Source organism: Pongo abelii, chromosome 13 (genome assembly GCF_028885655.2).
Source record: "Pongo abelii isolate AG06213 chromosome 13, NHGRI_mPonAbe1-v2.0_pri, whole genome shotgun sequence".
Classification (NCBI taxonomy): domain Eukaryota; kingdom Metazoa; phylum Chordata; class Mammalia; order Primates; family Hominidae; genus Pongo; species Pongo abelii.
The window spans coordinates 38,850,104-38,870,747 of NC_071998.2; the positions used below are offsets into that span (position 1 = coordinate 38,850,104).

The following is a 20,644-nucleotide window of genomic DNA, read 5'->3' on the forward strand; positions in this document are numbered from 1 at the left end:
GCCTGGCCAACACAGTGAGATCCCATCTCTATTAAAAATACAAAAAAAAAAAAAAAAATTAGGAGGTATGGTGACATGTGCCTGTAATTCCAGCTACTCGGGAGGCACAAGAACTGTCTGAACCCGGGAGGCAGAGGTTGCAGGGAGCCAAGGACGCACTGCTGAACTCCAGCCTGGGTGACAGAGTGAGACTCTGCCTCAAAAACAAATCAATAAATAAATTAAAAAATAAACAAATAATATGCACCAGCTCCATGAAACAGTAATAGTTGTACCTTTCCTGCTTAATGAAAATGCTTGAGCACACTTCAAAGCAACTTAGACCCAAATTTTATTAGAAGCACAAAATAAAATTTACCTTAGAAACAATGTCAATTTGTTATACTTGCCTCGTCTAAGGGATCCACATCTGTTTTCCTCATCTTAATAAGTACATCATATGCCTGCTGAAGTGCTCTGACTTTAGGATGAGAAACTCTAACATAGGCCGGAAGACAAATAAACCATAAACTGTAACAATGACTGAACAGACACTTGGCCCACTGTGGTGGATTTGTATAACATCTCTTCGCCAATTTATGAGCTGTTTTTATTTCCTAGAAAGAGAATAAAATATTACGATATTTACTAAAATTCATTAGGGTGAGGGGAGAAGTGAGAAGGAAAAGGGAGAGGAGAATTTAAGTAAAACTTGACCCCCTAAAATCAAGTACTTCAAAGTTGACTTTTGTGAGTGGCTTCGTGCTTATCAGTGTTAATGGTTCCCCTGAACATTCATTTACAGTAATACTTCACACTATACCAAAACTATTTGTTAGCAAGCATGTGTCTCTTAACAGAGTAGAAATTAAGAGCAAAGATCATTCATCTTTTTGTAATAGAATGGCTCATGTCTTTTACAAAGAAGGCACTCATTTTTGATGGGTGAAAAAGTGATATTCTTCTCACTCTTCTCTTCGCTAAAGTTTAAGATGCTCTAGGCTATCTCCTGCCAAGATTTCCACTCTCTCTTCCCAAGCTACAGTCTATGTTAACTCCCTCACTGACAGATTCCTTAAAAAAGACCTATTTCTGGCCAGGCGCAGTGGCTCATGCCTGTAATCCTAGCACTTTGGGAGGCCGAGGCAGATGGATCACAAGGTCAGGAGATCAAGACCAGCTTGGCCAACATGGTGAAACCCGGTCTCTACTAAAAATACAAATTAGCCGGGCATGGTGGCGTGTGCCTGTGGTCCCAGCTACTCGGGAGATTGAGGCAGGAGAATTGCTTGAATCAGAGACTGGGAATTTGCAGTGAGTTGAGATTGTGCCACTGCACTCCAGCCTGGCGACAGAGCGATACTGCATCTCCAAAAAAAAAAAAAAAAAGAGCTATTCCTTTGCAGTCAACATAAACTTTCCTAATAGTTTGATAGTCATGTTTTCTAGTTCTGATTTTCATTCAGATTTAGGTAGAAGAGAAAATTAGGTATCAAAATCATCTGTTGAGTTTTGGTTTTTTGTTTGTTTGTTTGTTTTTTTGAGACAGAGTCTTGCTTTTGTCGCCAAGGCTGGAGTGCAATGGCGTGATCTCAGCTCACTGCAACCATTGCCTCCCGGGTTCAAGTGATTCTCCTGCCTCAGCCTCCTGAGTAGCTGGGATTACAGACACCCACCACCACACCCAGCTAATTCTTTTGTGTGGCTTTTTAGTAGAGACAGAGTTTCACCATGTTGGCCAGGCTGGTCTTGAACTCCTGACCTCAGGTGATTCTGCCCACTTCAGCCTCCCAAAGTGCTGGGATTATAGACGTGAGCTGCCGTGCCCAGCCATCTGCTGAGCTTTACCAAACTATATATATTCCCAGAAACTACAGAGCCTATCACATATATCAGAATGCCATTTTATGCTTCGCACTAAAGATTCCCCTGCTAGTCTATGTTCTAAATTAAAAAATCTTGGGGCCGGGCATGGTAGCTCATGTATATAATCCCAGCACTTTGAGAGGCCGAAGCAGGTGGATCACAAGGTCAAGAGATCGAGATCATCCTGGCCAACATGGTAAAGCCCTGTCTCTACTAAAAATACAAAAATTCGCTGGGTGTGGTGGTGGGCGCCTGTAATCCCAGCTACTCAGGAGGCTGAGGCAGGAGAATCGCTTGAACCTGGGAGGCAGAGGTTGCAGTGAGCCGAAATCGTGCCACTGCACTCCAGCCTGGGTGACAGAGTGAGACTCCATCTTAAAAAAAAAAAAAAAAAAAAACAACTTGGTATATTAATTTTACTTTTGAGCTCGATCTCCATGACACTTCAGTATACATTTAAAAATATATGCCCTTGTTTTTCTAAGAACCTATGGTTCTTTTCTTTTCCAGTTAGCCTGAAAAAAAAAAAAATGGTGCTATAAATGAGATTTAGAGGCTGAGTTAGCAAAATTTTCTCGTTTTAGAAATTTGCCTTTTGTTAGCTGGTAACAGTAAAAAAAAAAATTCTTTAGTATTCTCTTCAGACAACATTGAAAGAAATATGAACTGTATGAAATTAGGAAGTACCTCAGGATATCTCTAGGATTTAGGGGACTATCCCATAAATTAGTAAAACCTGAACTAAGATTTTCATTGTGAAATTTTCCACATTTTGAAGATCCCCAAAATGTCAGTGTATGTATAAAAGATGTTTAATTTTAACTCATACATAACCACAGCTTAGTTCTCTATACCTAAATCACATATAGTAGTAAAGCAAGATGTCTAGGTTGTCCTAAGTTAACTCCCTTTGGATTGTAATATTTGGAATAAAGTATATTTACATTAGCCATTAGGGAAATGCAAATTTAAAATACAGCTTCATACTCACTAGATGGTTATAACCAAAAAGACAAACAATAATAAGAATTGACAAGGACATGTTGTGAAACTGGAACCCTCATACACTGCTGGTGGGAATGTAAAGTGGAGCAGCCACTTTGGAAAACAGCCTGGAAGTGCCTCAAAGGGTTGAACACAGAGTAACCATTTGACACAGCAATTTACTCCTAGATATATACCCCAAAGAAATAAAAATATACATCCATATAAACACTTATACACAAATGTTCATTTGCAATATTCATAATAGCCAAAAAGTAGGAAGTATCCACATGTCTATGTATAGACAAATAAAATATGGTATATCCACACAATGGAGTATTATTCAGCAATAAAAATTATTACTGATATATGCTGCAACATGGATGAATCCTGAAATGCTACACTAAATGAAAGAAGTCAGTCACAAAAGAATACATATTATGCAGTTCTACTCTTGAAATGCTCAGAATAGACAAATTTGTAGACAGAAAACAGACTTGTGGTTGCCTAGGGCTGCTGGGGATTGAGAATTGGGGTTAATGGCTAAAGGATGCAAACTTTCTTTTGGGGCTGATGAAAATATTCTAAAATTAATGGTGGTGGTGGTTGTACAAACTTGTAAATATACTAAAAGCCACTAAATCATACACTTTAAGTGGGTATGCTGTGTGGTATATGAATTATATTTCAATTAAGTTTTCTAAAAAGTGTATTTGGTTCCTACAGACTCTCTTTTTTTAGACAGATTTTGCTCTTGTTGCCCAGGCTGGAGTGCAATGGCTCAATCCCAGCTCACCACAACCTCCGCCTCCCAGGTTCAAGCAATTCTCCTGCCTCGGCCTCCCCAGTAGCTGTGATTACAGGCATGCACCATCACGCCCGGCTAATTTTGTATTTTTAGTAGAGATGGGGTTTCTCCATGTTGCTCAGGCTGGTCTTGAACTCCCGACCTCAGGTGATCCACCTGCCTCGGCCTCCCAAAGTGCTGGGATTACAGGGGTGAGCCACTGCGCCCGGCCAATTCCTACGGATTGTCTTAAAGCATAAATATAAGCATTCAAAAACTTCAGCCTTGATAGATAGATAGATAGATAGATAGATAGACAGACAGACAGACAGACAGACAGACAGACACATAGATAGACTTTTTTTTGAGATGGAGTTTCACTCTTGTCGCCCAGGCTGGAGTGCAGTGGCACAATCTCAGCTCACTGCAACCTGCATCACCCAGGTTCAAGCGATTCTCCTGCCTTAGCCTCCCGAGTAGCTGGGATCACAGGCGCCTGACACCACGCCCAGCTAATTTTTGTATTTTTAATGGAGATGGGGTTTCACCATGTTGGCCAGGTTGGTCTCTAACTCCTGACCTCAAGTGATCTGCTCACCTCAGCCTCCCAAACTGCTGGGATACAGGCATGAGCCACCATGCTTGGCCCAGACTTGATATTTTAAGTAGGCTTGCAAGAAATCTAGTTAAATTCAATAACAACCAAAGTGAGTCTTCAAATGGTTGTTGTGGGTGATCATTCTAAACTATGAGCTGCATATCACATATACATATTTTACATCTTAAATGAACATGTATTAGATAAAGAATATCTGACCTGTTTAGTTCTCTTAGCCATGAGAGCTGGACTCTTTGTAATGCTATTCCCAGTAGGGTGTCTACTAAAACAAAGTTTCAACTCCTGCGGTCTGTCAAAAAGCTTAAGGTCCAGTCTTGGAAAGTATTTGTAACTAAAATAAAAAGCAAAAATAGAACTGCTGATTTAAAACACACCAACTCTTCATATTATTCCAGTGTTTAGGCAAGTGTTTCTAAACTTCAAATAGTACCCAACATTATTTTAAATGCTTATATAGAAAAAATACTTTTTCAAAATTTTTAAATGATATAACATAGAGACTACCTTCATGAAAATTTTATCTCTTCCCCACCCTATTTGTTATTTTCAATCAATCTCTAAAACACAGAAAACTCTGATATCGTACTTAAAGGGAAAAATAACTCTTTCAAGATAATCCATGTATTCAATAATTTATGTTTAAAAAATTTTTAGTATACTTCATAATTTTATGTTTTTCTTCATAAAATTACCTTGCAAAGGTATTTAAAATAAAAAAAGTCCATAAAATTTTTATTTTAAGGATGTACCACAATTTAAGCAGTTTTTCACTGCTGGACATTATTCGGTTGTTGGTTGTTTCTAAATTTCTCCAATTAAATATTTTCATATGTATATCTTTGTGAATACTTTTGCTTAATTTCATAGGACAAATACCCAATAATAGAATTTGCTAGGTCCATGTTTATCAGAAGAATTAAAATTATTATAATTAATATCAAATTATTTCAAAAAAGATTATACTTAAACATACATTCTAACTACTAGCATAACCTATTCTCAATCTCAAAGGTTTCTATTCATCATTTTGGTTTGCATTTCTTTGAACGCAAAAAACCATAACATATTTTTATATTATTGACTTTGGATTTCTTGGAAATTGTCTACTTATTTCTTTTGGCCAACTTTCTTCCAGGAGATAGTGCCTTTCCATATTTGATTTTATCTTGTTTGTCAATATCTGGATTCCAATTTCTTGTAGTTAAGCCAAAGTAGAAAAGAATTCTATAGTTAACATGAAATCAAAATAGTATTTAATCAAGCTATTCAACCCCAGATACATTCTTCATTCTGATCCAGTCCTCTTGATATTATACATTAATTCTCTATTTTGGGAATGTACTTACTTTACTTTCTAATTTAGAAATTCTTTTAGAAATGCAGCCTAAGAAAATAACAAAGATACAGATAGCAAAGAACTACAAACAAATCCATGAGGCTAGTTAAATAAATCATAATAAATGCATACAATGTGGTCATTACAAATGATAAGGCACAAAAATATTTAATGGCATGGGAAAATGTTCAGACCACTAAAGGCAAACATAGATTACAAAGAGAATCTACCTGATGAACTCATACATGCAATACCTACACACATACATCCACATGATACATACATACCTACAATTGTTAAGAGACACAAGTATTGGTGCTAGAATGATGTATTAGTTTTCCATTTTGGTTTGATTTTCTAAGTTTATTAAATTTATAGTAATAAAAAAACTACAAAATCCATTCTAATTTCTTAAAAGTGTCACATCCAAATCCTATCTTTTATCTTAGTAAAGAATAAATTCCTGGTCCTCTAGCTTAAGTTTTCTTGGTAAATTACTAATTCATAAGAATTTCACAGTCTTTGTTTCAAAATGAAACTCCCAAAGGGAGCAGGGAGCCTCATAAAAGTAACATTTTTCGTCTTCAGAATTGAAACTTTTAAAGATTAAAATACAAACACTAAGGTAAACAATGATCAACATCTGACAATACCATCCAATTCTTAAATTATAACACCTAGTGGCATTTCCATAAAATATTTATCTACATTAGTTCACTGAATTAATACTGAAAATGAGTTTCACAAAAGACTAATATACATATCTACTAATAAAAATTAAAAGAAACTAATAGGCTGTGCCTAAATAGCTCTTTTAAAACTTCCTACTACCTGTACTTTGGTGACAGGTCCTTTCCATCATCAGGAGGTGGCTCTGGCGGCATTATAAACACAGTATGCTCACTTTTCTGTGAATCATCTAGTTCTATCAATCTGGTATCTTCTGCTGAATCAAAATCAACCTGAAAATAATTATTTTTCCCCAATTAATTTGCATACAAACAAGATCTAATTCTGAAATTTCAACCCTTAAAGTCTAAGAAAAACATACCTTATCTGTTTTCTCTGTGCCTTTATCAGGAAACAACTAGAAAAAAAGAAAACAGATTCTTAATGAAAATGTCCACTATGAATTTAACAGACATTTCTATCTTACATTCTGATTTAGAAAAAAAACTACCCCTTTTCAGTACCAGCTGATACAAAACATTGCACAGTATATTTTTAGGCTAAATACATACTCTTAGGCTAAAGCATAATTTTTTACTTGCGGCTATTAGGATAGAAAACTATTTTCATTAGTCGTTTTGTAAACCTTAGGACAAAAGATGACCAATCACAATGTTATCTGGCTTCTCAAATAAAAAATTTCATTATTATTAAGCCCCTTTATTAGTGATTGACATTAAACTTCTCATATAACTGGAAGATACTGGAATATCAATTTTGTAAATAAACAAAAATGTTGAATAGTTTTAATTAGATCCCTGGAATTTTGGATCACACTGATAGGAGAAAATTATACAAATCTTCTAAGGCATATGAATTATGAGGGAGCCATAAAAATTAATTTCATAATATTCTACTTTTTTTGGATACAATCTCAAATGTTATATAATATACAGTTTGCATAAACAATTGGCCCCAAGATCTATTTAGCAAAAATAAGAATTATATTAAAAGTTAGGAAAAATTATAACCAAGTCAAGAATCAATTTTAACTTCCTTACGATGGGTGGGTAAAGCTTTAAAATTTAACGTATTTCCACCTCCATTAGAACAAAAGAAACATATTGGGCAAAAGAATTTGGAAAGACATTAAAACAAAAAAACATAGAACTTCTATTACCCATAAAACTAAACATTTTTTAATTAAAAAACCTAAATCTTAAACTAAATCTTATTCATTTAAATTAAAAAAATATAAACTCACAAGGCTCAAGGAAATGTTCTTAGTTTTACAACTCAATAGTTGTAAAACAAAAGTGAGATTTAAAGAGAAAATTTACTGGCTGGGCATGGTGGCTCATCCTGCAATCCCAAGGATTTGGGAGGCCAAGGCGGGAGGATCGCTTGAGCCCAGGAGTTTGAGACCAGCCTGGGCAATACAGTGAGACCTCATCTCTACTAAAAATTTAAAAAACTAGCCGGGCATAGCACATGCCTGTAGTCTCAGCTACTCAGAAGGCTAAGGTGGGAAAATCACTTCAGGCAAGAAGTTCAAAGTTGCAATGAGCTATGATCATGCCACTGCACCCCAGCCTGGGTAACAGAATGAGATGCTGTTTCAATAAATGGATCAATGAATAAAGAAGAGAAAAATTGGCTATATGTGGTAGAAACTTGATACCACAAAGAATTTTATTCATATATTCAGCCCAGAATCGGTAACACATACACACACATACACAACCCTATTCTGTCTTCCTTACATCACTCTAGACTAACAATAACAATGATAATTATACAGGTAAGGCAAACTTTTTTTTCTAAACACTAGTATAAGTACAAACTTTTACCTTTTCTATGCAGTCATCAAAAAATGCTAATCCAGTATCTTTATCACTTACAAAACTGCATTCTTCAATGAAACGAATAAAAATCTGTGTTTTGGATAAAAGGGTATAGAATTTTGCATAGGCACGATCTCGACTTTTTAAAAATCCTGAGGAAAACAAAATATAATTAAATTCAAATTTTAAACTGGAATTCGATATTATAGGAAACATTAAATTTGTACTTATCTATATTACATTCTCTTTATATATACATATATATATCCACATTTAAAAAGAAGCTTCTATAGGTTGAGTATCTCTTATGTGAAATGCTTGGGACCAAAAGTGTTTCAGATTTCAGATTTTTTTTTTAAGATTTTGAAATATTTGCATGTGCACAATCACATATCTTGTGGATGAGACCCAAGTAAACAGGAAATTCATTTATGTTTCATATATACATTATACACACAGTCTGAAGGGAATGTTATACAATATTTTCCATGATCTTGTGCATGAAACAAAGTGTGTGTTAAGTACTCACGTGTGGAATTTTCCACTTGTGGCATAATGTCAGCACTCAGAAAGTTTCAGATTCTGCAGCATTCCAGGTTTTGGATTTTTAGATTAGGGAAGCTCAACCTGTGGTAACTACATATATAGCTCCTTCTGCCTAATTAAACCACGAAAAATACTTAACTTCTATCAAACTCTTCACTGAAATCTAAATCCCCTATAAGGAACCTCCAACTCTACAACTTTTAAGTAGAAATTTCTCTGATACTCCGCATACTCTTGAGTCCATGGTCAATTTCCAAAGAGTCAATGTCCTTCCTCTTTAATGTCGCAAGACCATTATTTCTGTATTGTGTTTTTAAAATTTCTGCTTATTAAAGTTTCAAGCATCTGACTATTCCACAATTTCCTCTATTAATCGTAGTCATCTATTGATTTCAGGGACACTCCTTCATTCACTGAAGACCAGGGCATTTGATTCAAGGTCTCCTCCTTTCTAATTCCTACCACCATCATTCTTCTACACCCAGAAGCACAAACCATGAAAACACTTTAGGTTCTTTTTCATTCCTTTTCTTTTTTTTGAGACAGAGTCTAGCTCTGTCGCCCAGGCTGGAGTACAGTAGTGTGATCATGGCTCACTGCAACCTCTGCCTCCAGGTTCAAGTGATTCTCCTGCCTCAGCCTCCTGAGTAGCTGGGATTAGAGGTGCCCATCACCACAATTGGCTAATTTTTGTACTTTTAGTAGAGACGGTTTCACCATGTTGGCCAGGCTGGTCTTGAACTGACCTCAGGTGATCAGCCCACCTCGGCCTCCCAAAGTTCTGGGATTACAGGCGTGAGCCACTGCGCCCAGCCTCTTTTCTTTTAAGAGATGGGTGTCTTGCTATGTTGACAAGGCTGGTCTCAAACTCCTGGCCTCAAGCGATCCTCCCATCTCAGCCTCCCAAAGTGCTAGAATTACAGGCATGAGCCATCAAGCCCAGCCTTCATTCCTTGATTTTCAGTGATCCTATGCTCCATCCTACCTCAATCACCAACTTCAACACACAGTCACAGTCCCTTGACTTTCCTTGCTAGCATTCAAAACAACATTGCCTCTCAAATCTCTCATTTTCACATCACTCCCAGCCCATTACCTCTGCCTATCTGGTCTCCTTAATTAAGTATTTCTACTAAGTGTTTTAGGGTTTTTTGTAGGGGGAGCAGAGAGGGAAGGCTCACTGAAATCTCCAATCCACTGGCCACCCCACCCCGCTTTTTTTTTTTGGAGATGAAGTCTCGCTGTATCACCCAGGCTGGAGTGCAGTCAATCTCGGCTCACTGCAAACTCTGCCTCCAGGGTTCATGCCATTCTCCTGCCTCAGCCTCCTGAGTAGCTGGGACTACAGGTGCCCGCCACCACGCTTGGCTAATTTTTCACTGTGATAGCCAGGATGGTTTCCATATCCTGACCTTGTGATCCGCCCGCCTCGGCCTCTGAAAGTGCTGGGATTACAGGCCTGAGCCACCGTGCCTGGCCTCCACTGGCCCTTTTACCTCTATGTACATCCTCCCATCTTCACTTCTTTCTCTGTCCAATACTGATTCCATGCTATATCCATCATTTCAATTACTGTTTTGTCAATACTCTCAACCCCTTTGCTCTTTTGTCTTTTTGGTTAAACCTACCTAGCATAACCCAGCTCTGGAGGAATGTACTGCTTGCCTTCTCTGGATCTGCATTAGGGTGGCTGAGCACAAGTTAAGGGGAAAAAAAGTTCCACAACTAGGCAGATCAGAAGCACTTATACCTTCATCCCTCACCAACAACCCTACTACATTTCCGGAATCAATTTAATTTTCCTCTTCACATGTTTTCACAACTATTTCCAATTTGTATACGCTCTCCCTTCATGTTTTTTGTGCCCCCTCCGCAACCCAAAATGAGCATACTTTACAGTGCAATGAAAATGCAGATCATTAAATAGAAACTATGTACACTATCTCACTATGTAATTTATGACTCTTCAACAGCTATCATTTATTCCTTCTGCCTTTTTACGGTGGATATGTCCCTCCTCCTATCTAAGGACAAACCATCACATGACTTCAGGATTCCAGCCCCTTCCAGTGTTCTCAGGATAAATCTCCCTCTCTATTAGCTATTTCTCTTTTTTTTTTCTTTTTTGAGATGGAGTCTTGCTCTATTACCCAGGCTGGCGTTCAGTGGCGTGATCTCGGCTCACTACAACCTCCACCTCCCAGGTTCAAGTGATTCTCCTGCCTCAGCCTCCCGAGTAGCTGGGACTACAGGCATGCGCTAATTTTTGTATTTTTAGTAAAGATGGGGTTTCGCCATGTTGGCCAGGCTGATCTCAAACTCCTGACCTCAGGTGATCCGCCTGCCTCAGCCTCCCAAAATGCTGGGATTACAGGCATGAGTCACTGTGTCTGGCCTCTATTAGCTATTTCTCATCAGCATACCCAAGTCTCTTTTTTCCATCTAAAAAACAAAAACAAAAACAAAACAACAACAAAAAAAACAAACCTTCGATCTGCTCCTTCCCTTTTTTCTGTTGTTTTACTTCTTATAAAGGGCATGGCCATTCACTTGGTTGTTAAAGGCAAAAACCTCAAAGGTGCTCTTGGTATCTCCCACTCTACCTTACATTCCATATTCAATCACCAGGTTCTACTCAATCTAATTCCTAAAAAAATCACTCTTCTACTCACACTATCATCAATTAATCCAGGTCACCTCTAATAATCCCTAGAACCAATGTGACAACTTCCTAATTAGTAGATCCATGCTTCAATGTCTCCAGTGCAATCTCTGTATGGAAGCCAAGGAGATTCTTCTTTTTAACATTTCAAAGAGTGATTTTTTAAAAAATGCAAATCTGATCCTATTACCTAATGAAATATCCTTTACAGGCTTCCAATTACTCTTAGGATAAAAACTGAAACCAGCACTAATCCTAAAAGATCCTGCATAACCTGGTTTATGCCACCATTTCAAATGGTTTTCTCTGCAGCCTTTCTTTCTTTGATGCTGCGGTCCTGATTGCCATCGCTTTTAGATACTAATTAGTAGAGAAAAGCTTAAATAAAATAGAAATAAATTATTCTCCACAAGTTATAATGAAAGGCTTTCTTTCCTTCTAGTGGATCCAGGCAATGATCAGCAAAGGCTGCTAAACCAAGTAAGTCAAAGGCTGATGGGTGAACTACAATGAATGAGTGAGGGTGACAACACTTTAAACCTATTAGGAACACTAAAAGTAGGACAGCCAGACATGTATGTGCCTCGTAAGATGATGCAATAGGAAGAAGTGAGCACCATGTATTTTGGCACTTCTTGCCAAGAGAATTAAACCTGAATTTAACCAAGCCGCTAGATCTGCACTGTTTAATTCAGTAGCCACTACCAACATATGGCAATTTAGCACTTGAAATGTAACTGACCCAAATTAAGACACACTAAGTAAAAAATACATGCCAGAACTCAAAGATGTGGGCCGAGCGCAGTGGCTCACGCCTGTAATCCCAGCATTTTGGAAGGCCGAGGCAGGCAGATCACCTGAGGTCAGGAGTTCGAGACCAGTCTGGCCAACATGGCTAAACCTCGTCTCCACTTAAAATACAAAAATTAGCCAGGCATGGTGGTGCGTGCCTGTAATCCCAGCTATTAGGGAGGCTGAGGCGGGAGAATCACTTGAGCCTGGGAGGCAGAGGTTGCAGTAAGCCAAGACTGCGCCACTACATTCCACCTGGGCAACACAGCAAGACTCTGTCTTTAAAAAAAAAAAAAGATGTTTGTGAAAAAAAAATGTAAAAGATTTCATCAATGATTTTAAAAAATCGGATTACATGCTGAAATGCTACTATTTTCCCCCTATTTTTAACTTTTTTTATTGTGGCTACTAAAATAATTTTAAATTTTATATGTGGCTTACATTATATTTCTACCAGACACTGCAGCTCTTGAACCTACCACAAGTTTACAGGAATACAAGTGGTAGAAGAAATGGTAAATAACAACATAAGGATAAAATAGCCAAAACCACATATACAAAATCCCTAGTTAATTCCTATTGCTTTTTTTAGGCCCAAACTTAAAAGTAGCACACTAAAGGATACCTTAGGACACTAATATTCCTTGTTATTTCTTCAAGGAATATTTCTCTGACCTAACTAGCACTCTCACTGTAACCAATACTTTCCTTCAAAACACACTTATTAAGATAGTTAGTATTTACATTTTTTTCTTGTCTAATGTCTGTGTCCCCTAGTAGACCAAATGCTGGACTGTTTACAATAAAACTTTAGGGCCTAGAAACTGAGTAAGTATCTTTTCAAATTCCTTTAGTGATGTCACTTCCGTACAATCCATATTCTTCATCTGGCATTTATAACTACTCACAATCTGAGCCTAATCTTATTTTCAGCCTTATCTTCCACAGCTTATCACTCTGGTCAAATTGTACCATCTCATCTTTTTTCCCAAATGTGCTGTCATGAGTGAAACTGCCCCCTCAAAATTTATATATATATACACACACACATATATATGTGCATCTATATACACATGTGTGTATATATACACACAAATATGTTTATATATACTATATATGTTTATACATGTTTATATATACATATACGTATATATACATATACGTATATATGTGTATATATGTATATACATATATGTATGTGTATATATGTATATACATATATGTATGTGTATATATGTATATACACGTATATGTGTATATATACGTATATATGTGTATATACGTGTATACGTGTATATATACACGTATATATACACGTGTGTGTGTGTTTGTGTGTATATATATATATATATATATATATATATTTTTTTTTTTTTTTTTTTTTTCAGATGAAGTTTCACTCTTGTTGCCCAGGCTGGAGTACAGTGATCTTGGCTCACCACAACCTCTGCCTCCCGGGATGAAGCGATTCTCCTGCCTCAGCCTCCTGAGTAGCTGGGATTACAGGCATGCGCCATTATGCCTGGCTAATTTTTGTATTTTTAGTAGAGACGGGGTTTTGCCATGTTGGCCAGACTGGTCTCAAATTCCTGACCTCAGGTGATCGGACTGCCTTGGCCTCCCAAAGTGCTGGGATTACAGGCATGAGCCACCGCGCCTGGCCCAAAATTTATATATTAAGTTCCTAGCCCCTAGTACCTCAGAATGTAACTATTTGGAGACAGGGTCTTTAAAGAGGTAGTTATGCTAAAATGAGGATTATTGGGTAGATCCTAGTTCAGTAGGACTGGTAGCCTTGTAAGAAGAGGATATTTGGACATAAGACAAACATAAGACAAACATTGAAGGAAGACCACATGGAGAAAATAGCTGTCTACAAGCCAAGGGAAGAGGCTTCAGAAGAAACCAAACCTGCTAACTACCTTGATCTCAGTTTAACCTCCAAAACCACAAGAAAATAATTTCTGTTGTTTAAACCACCTAGTCTGTGGTACTTTGTTATGGCAGCCCCAGGAAACTAATCCGCAGGCCTTGTTCTTTTCCTCTTGAGGCTATTTCCATTGTGTTATTACCATGAATGATAATAGCTGTTATCATGAATATTTTAAAGTACTTGTACTAATTGCTTCACATATATTTTCTCATTTAATCTTCACAACCATGAAGTAGGTATCACCCCCATTTTATTAATGAGAAAACTTTATTTATTTATTTATTTTATTTTTAAATTTTTTTGAGATGGAGTTTCACTCTTGTCGCCCAGGCTGGAGTGCAATGGCACGATCTTCACTCTGCAACCTCCATCTCCCAAGTTCAAGTGATTCTCCTTCCTTAGCCTCCCGAATAGCTGGGATTACAGGCACACACCACCACACCCGGCTAATTTTTATATTTTTCGTAGAGGCGGGGTTTCACCATGTTGGCCAGGCTGGTCTTGAACTCCTAACCTCAGGTGATCTGCCTGCCTTAGTCTTCCAAAGTGTTGGGATTACATGCGTGAGCCACTGCGCCCATTAGAGAAAACTTTAATAAGCTCCAGGAAGACTTTATAAATAAAGTAGAAATTCTAACTCAGATTTGACTCTTAATGCCTATGGACTTCCAGAAAGCCTTTCCTGTTCTTCTCCATTTATCTCCATTCTACCCATTCTTCCAAGTCATGCTTCCTCCATGAAGTCTTCCAAAATACCCATTTTGAAATACTAGAATATTTGGAAGAATATCCCTTTTTTTCTGAACTCTTAAAACTTCCAAATTAAAACTGTGTAAAATATGTTTTCTTGAGTACTTGTTCTATTTTTAAAATATCTTAATTATTTTCCATTTAAGATCCCATAGAGCTAGGTTTTACACTTCTTTATATTCCTACATAATAACTAGCCAGTAAGTGGTAACTAAATATTTAAGTGGTAAGTTACACTAAAGCAGAAAAGATAAAGGACAAGAGGATCATTGGGAAAATACAGATTTTTTTTTTAAAGTAATCGCTAGGTAAAAAGCACAGAAAAGTAAAATAATTTCACATAAATATTGATATAGATGTAAGATTGCTACTACATATATAACAGTAGCTGAATAACAACAAAAATCTCTATAATTCCCTAAAACAAAACATACTTAAAATAATGAGTACACATTTTTCCCTGGAACAAAGTTACATTAGTCAAAAATGTTTAAAATGTAGTGCCCTCATTGCACAAACTAATTATAAAGCCAAAAGTGTACACATCTGGCCAAGTGCAGTGGCTCACACCTGTAATCCCAGCATTTTGGAAAGCCAAGGGAGGAGGATCACTTGAGGCCAGGAGTTCGAGTCCAGCCTGGCCAACACAGCAAGACTCCGCTCTATTAAAAAAAAAAAAAAAAAAAAAAAAAAAAGTGTACAAATCCAAGGAACTATGCAAAATTGAGGAAATACCTGAAGGCAAATCTCCAGTTATATTCTACTAAGATAACTGACTACAAGATATTGTAAATATAGGTAACATCTTTGACTTTTCATAATTAAATATCTCTAGTTTCAGATTTCTCAGGAAAAAAATGGGCTATAAAAATTACGAGAAATTCTACTCATAAAGCTAGGTTACAAATACATGGAGGTTCATTATATTTGAATGTGAATTTGTAATAATTTATACAGTAAGTATTTCTTGGCAGCAACATCAAATATAAAATATTTTTCACCTCAATAAAAGGAATTGTACTTTCAATGCTACTCACCCTGTCGGTCAAACAATGAATCAGCAGCTGTGGCTTTATTTGAAGGAGCCTCTGTGATTGGTCTGAGATATGTTCTATATCCTTTTAAAATAGACGCCATAAAGCGCAAAAATGCCTCCTGAATTTCCATCTCAAGCTGTGTCATCTTCTTTTGCCAGGAGAAATCTGCTTCAATTGGAGTCATGTCAATCGCTGAGCCTTCTTGAGTTTTTCGGTGAACTAACAAAGGAAATAAAAACAGAAAATGGTATTATGTTAAATTTAAGAAGAATTTTCTCATATACATTCCTTCATTAATAATATTCCTTTTCCCTCACATTACCTGAAGACAGCTGGGGATACAATTTCTTTAAGGTGCTAAGTAGATTTTTGCATGGCTTTTTGGGAAGTTGCTTCCAGTTCATGTTCTTCTTTTCATCCGATCTATTAAATCAGAACAAAATTCATAAAACGTGTTATTCATAATCTGCTTTTACTAGACAAAATTCTTGCATCAACCTAAAACAAGAAAATGGAAAAGATGTTTTTACCACAGTCATAACTGATGCAAACAATTTGAATAAGTGAATTTCAAGGAAGTTCTCTTTTCATTCAATCGACCTCTGTCAAATTTAGCCATCTCATTCTAACCTTCCAACATATATTTTCAGTGTTGGAGTTAGGAATACAATACTGAAGTCTAGCTTCAAAAGTTACATTTTAGAATTATAATATTCTAAGTGTCAAATCTAGTTGACATGAGACTTCAAACTACCTACTATGCTACCTAAATGCTAGGTAGCATTTAGAAGCTACCTAGGCTTCTAAAATGCTGTGTGCCCAAAGAGAAGAATTGGAATTTAAGTAAGGATTAAAAGCACATGTAGTTCATCCAGCCCTCACAGTTAAAAATAAATTAATCATAACACCACTATTCAATATAATCTATGATCATGAAACAATAAAAACCAAAGCCAGGCCAGCCTGGCCAACATGGTGAAACCCCGTCTCTACTAAAAATACAAAAATTAGCCGGGTGTGGTGGTGTGTGCCTGTAGTTCCAGCTACTCAGGAGGCTGAGGCAGAAGAATCACTTGAACCCGGGAGGCAGAGGTTGCAGTGAGCCGAGACTGTGCTACTGCACTCCAGCTTGGGCAACAGAGCAAGACTATGTCTCAAAAAGAAAAAAAAAAAAAACCCAAAGCCACAGAGATGACCATTCTTAAAGGTATTACTAAAAGCTTCGTTTTCCAAAATTTTATATTCTGAAAATATAAAATACGTGTGTGTGTTTATACATATACACACACACATATATATATACGTATATATACAGGTATACATATACGTATATATACACGTATATATATATATGCGCATATACATGTGTATATATATGTATATACATGTATATATACGTACATATATACACATATATACACGTATATATACGTACATATATACGTGTATATATATACACGTGTGTATATACATATATTCCAAGAATATAAGAATATAAAACACAGCAGACAACTGCCTAAAAAGCCCTCTTCTTACAAAAGTTAGCATAAATATAACAAACTTGCTTTAAAATTCATGGTTCAGCTGGCAAGAAAATTGGGGACATCTTCACAGGTTGAAAACCCAGAGTAACACCAAGGCCACATCTGCCCTGAAGATTAACAGACAGCCTTGGATTTTAAAGGCTTCTCACAGAACAGGAGACAAAGTTTTAGTCTCACCAAGAAGTATGTTAGAACTGAAACTTCCAAATAAAACTGGTACCCTTGAAAGTCTGGCTCAGCTTTTTCTTTTTTTTTTTTTTTTGAGACGGAGTCTCTGTCGTCCAGGCTGGAGTCCAGTGGTACGATCTCAGCTCACTGCAATCTCCGCATTCCGGGTTTAAGCGATTCTCCTGCCTCAGCCTCCTGAGTACCTGGGATTACAGGGGCGTGCCATCAAGCCCGGCTAATTTTTTATTTTAGTAGAGACAGGGTTTCATCATGTTTTCCAGGCTGGTCTCGAACTCCTGACCTCATGTGATACGCCCAGCTCGGCCTCCCAAAGTGCTGGGATTACAGGCATGAGCCACTGCACCCAGCCTGATTCTTTTTTTAACCCAAAATGCTACAATTCTAAGCCCTTTACCTAAGTCAGTGAATTGCTTAGGTTTCTCTAAATGTAGCACAGCATAATGAAAAGGGCAGAGATTCCAGCTTTAGGATCAACCTGGAACCCTGGCTGTACCTTTATATTAGCTAATTAATGAAATTAATAAATTTAAAAATTAAATTTTTAATAAAAAATTAAATGATTTTTTAATCAGGTTCTATTTTGTATTATTTTTCTTTAGCACTCAGTGCAGTTCACATGTAGTTTTTTTTCTAAGCAAGTCATTGCATTTTGGAATCTTTTTTTGCACACTTTAAATCTTTTATTTTAACAAAATATGTCAATGTTTTTTAAATTTCAATAGGTTTTTGGGGAACAGGTGGTGTCTGGTTACATGAATTAGTTCTTTAGTGGTGATTTCTGAGATTTAGGTGCACCCATCACCCAAGTAGTATACACTGTACCCCATATGTAGTCTTTGTGCTGTCGCCCAGGCTGGAGTACAGAGGCACAATCTTGGCTCACTGCAACCTCCACCTCCCAGGTTCAAGCGATTCTCCTGCCTCAGGCTCCCAAGCAGCTGAGACTACAGGCGTGTGGCACCACGCCCAGCTAATTTTTTGTATTTTTAGTAGAGATGGGGTTTCACTGTGTTAGCCAGGATGGTCTCGATCTCCTGACCTCGTGATCCGCCTGCCTCAGCCTCCCAAGGTGCTGGGGCTACAGGCATGAGCCACCGTGCCAGGCCTCATGTGTAGTCTTTTGTTCCTCAACCCCCTTCCACCCTTTCCCCTAAGTCCCCAAAGTCCATTGTATCATTCTTTTTTTTCCCCTCTCTTGAGGGGAAGTCTCGTTCTGTTGCCCAGGCTGCAGGGCAGTGGCACAATCTCAGCTCACTGCAACCTCTTCCTCCTGGGTTCTAGCGATTTTCCTGCCTCGGCCCACCAAGTAGCTAGCATTACAGGCACATGCCACCACACCCAGCTAATCATTGCATCATTCTTATGCCTTTTGTCCTCATAGCTTAGCTCCCTCAGCTTGGATTTTGATTAGGGGAGGGATGTCCCCTGAGAATTCATTACTATATGCCTGCCAACTAATGGGTTATGAGTTTGACAGCACGCTACTGGCATGGCACAAGAAACTGTAAGTCAAAATAACTAACTTCAAGTGCTCCCTGACTTAATGCCACCAGAATGGAAGCAAACATAATATCCTCTCTGTAAGGATAAATGTCTAATAAAAGAGCTAACACTTCCCTTGTGCCTGATACTGTTAAAAGACATATTTTAACGTCTCTTGAAACTGTGTCTTAAAAGTGATGGCATGTCAAGTTTAACTCTGATCAACTTCTCTCATTTTATGTAATCGCGGTCTAATATTTTAGTGCTATCTTTTAACCCCTCCCCCAAATAAAATACTGTCATTATTGTCTGGATTAACATCCATTTGTAATCTGGCCCTGATGTTTACTATCTGTGTGAGTTTGTATAAATCAGTCAACTAGTCTGTTACTCAATTTTCTGATTTGCAAAATGAGGACTGATAATGTACCTAATATACAGGGCTACTGTGGGTAGATGAACTGCATTTCATCTAATCTAAGGGGCCATCAATTGTAAAATTCATTGTTTTTGTACCAATTAGAATAAGAGGATATTGCCAATTAAAGTATTTTAAAGTCTACTGCTTGAAAAAAGAGTAAAATATTAATTTTAAGTTCCAAGTACCCATATTAAAAAATTAAGAGGAATCATTAAAGGAACACAAATATGAAATTATAGACACACATAATATAACATTTAGGTAAGTAGATGGGAAAAAAACAATAATTCATTCAATCTGAAAGAGAGAAAAGAATAACAGCAGAACAAAAAGGACAAAATAAGACAGAAATGTTCAAATATATAACAATATATGTAAATTAATGGATTCTTCAATAAAAAGACAAATGTTAGATCGGATTTTTAATGCCAGTTATATACTATACACAGAATATCTGAAATTAAAAGGATGGGAAAAGATATACCAAACATAATGTATCTAACATAATGTATTAATGAGAAGAAAAGCACAAACTAACAAAAAGAGCATCAGTGATTTTTTTTAAAGTAGCTACAAAAGTATTCATTTCACTGCACAACCATTTTGAACTTGAGTGTCCCTCATAACACAGCCTTAATTAAGTACATAAAGCAAATGTCCAAATAACTATAAAATGCAATTGACAAATCCACCATCACACTGGGAGTTTTAAAACTTTAATATGATCACACAGCTCAAAAATAACTTAAAACACATACACACACCCTTGTTCCATGTCTGCTCAGCTCCCTCACCCCCATAATACATAATCACTAGTTTCTTGTGCATATTTTAATGTGTCTTTATTCCAAAACTAGCAGATACAAGTAAATATAACTATTCCCTGCCTTTTCTTTTGCACAAGTAGCAGCACACTGCAATACACAATTACCACCTTGATTTTTTTCATTTAATAATTTGTAGCCAGGCATGGTGGCTCACACCTGTAATCCCAACACTTTGGGAGGCTGATGTAGGCATATCACTTGAGGCCAGCAGTTTGAAACCAGCCTGGCCAACATGATGAAACCCCATCTCTACAAAAAATACAAAAATTAAGTGGCCATGGTGTACACGCCTGTAATCCCAGCTACTCGGGAGGCTGAGGCACAAGAATTGCTTGAGCCTGGAAGGTGGACATTCCAGTGAGCCAAGATCGCGTCAT

The 20,644-nt window shown here is 37.1% G+C and overlaps 1 protein-coding gene across 7 annotated transcripts in view; it reads right to left on the bottom strand.

Annotated features, from left to right (window-relative positions):
* DENND4C (DENN domain containing 4C) overlaps positions 1-20,644 on the bottom strand; it is a 136,420-nt gene that overhangs the window by 43,682 nt on the left and 72,094 nt on the right. For all 7 annotated transcript variants that reach the window (XM_024251918.3, XM_024251916.3, XM_054521037.2 and 4 more), the window contains 7 exons: positions 16,127-16,227; positions 15,805-16,023; positions 8,091-8,236; positions 6,623-6,658; positions 6,403-6,533; positions 4,434-4,566; positions 390-596 (listed from right to left, as the gene is read on the bottom strand). In XM_024251918.3, the coding sequence (XP_024107686.1) occupies positions 390-596; positions 4,434-4,566; positions 6,403-6,533; positions 6,623-6,658; positions 8,091-8,236; positions 15,805-16,023; positions 16,127-16,227 (973 nt within the window). The remainder of the gene's footprint in view (positions 1-389; positions 597-4,433; positions 4,567-6,402; positions 6,534-6,622; positions 6,659-8,090; positions 8,237-15,804; positions 16,024-16,126; positions 16,228-20,644) is intronic.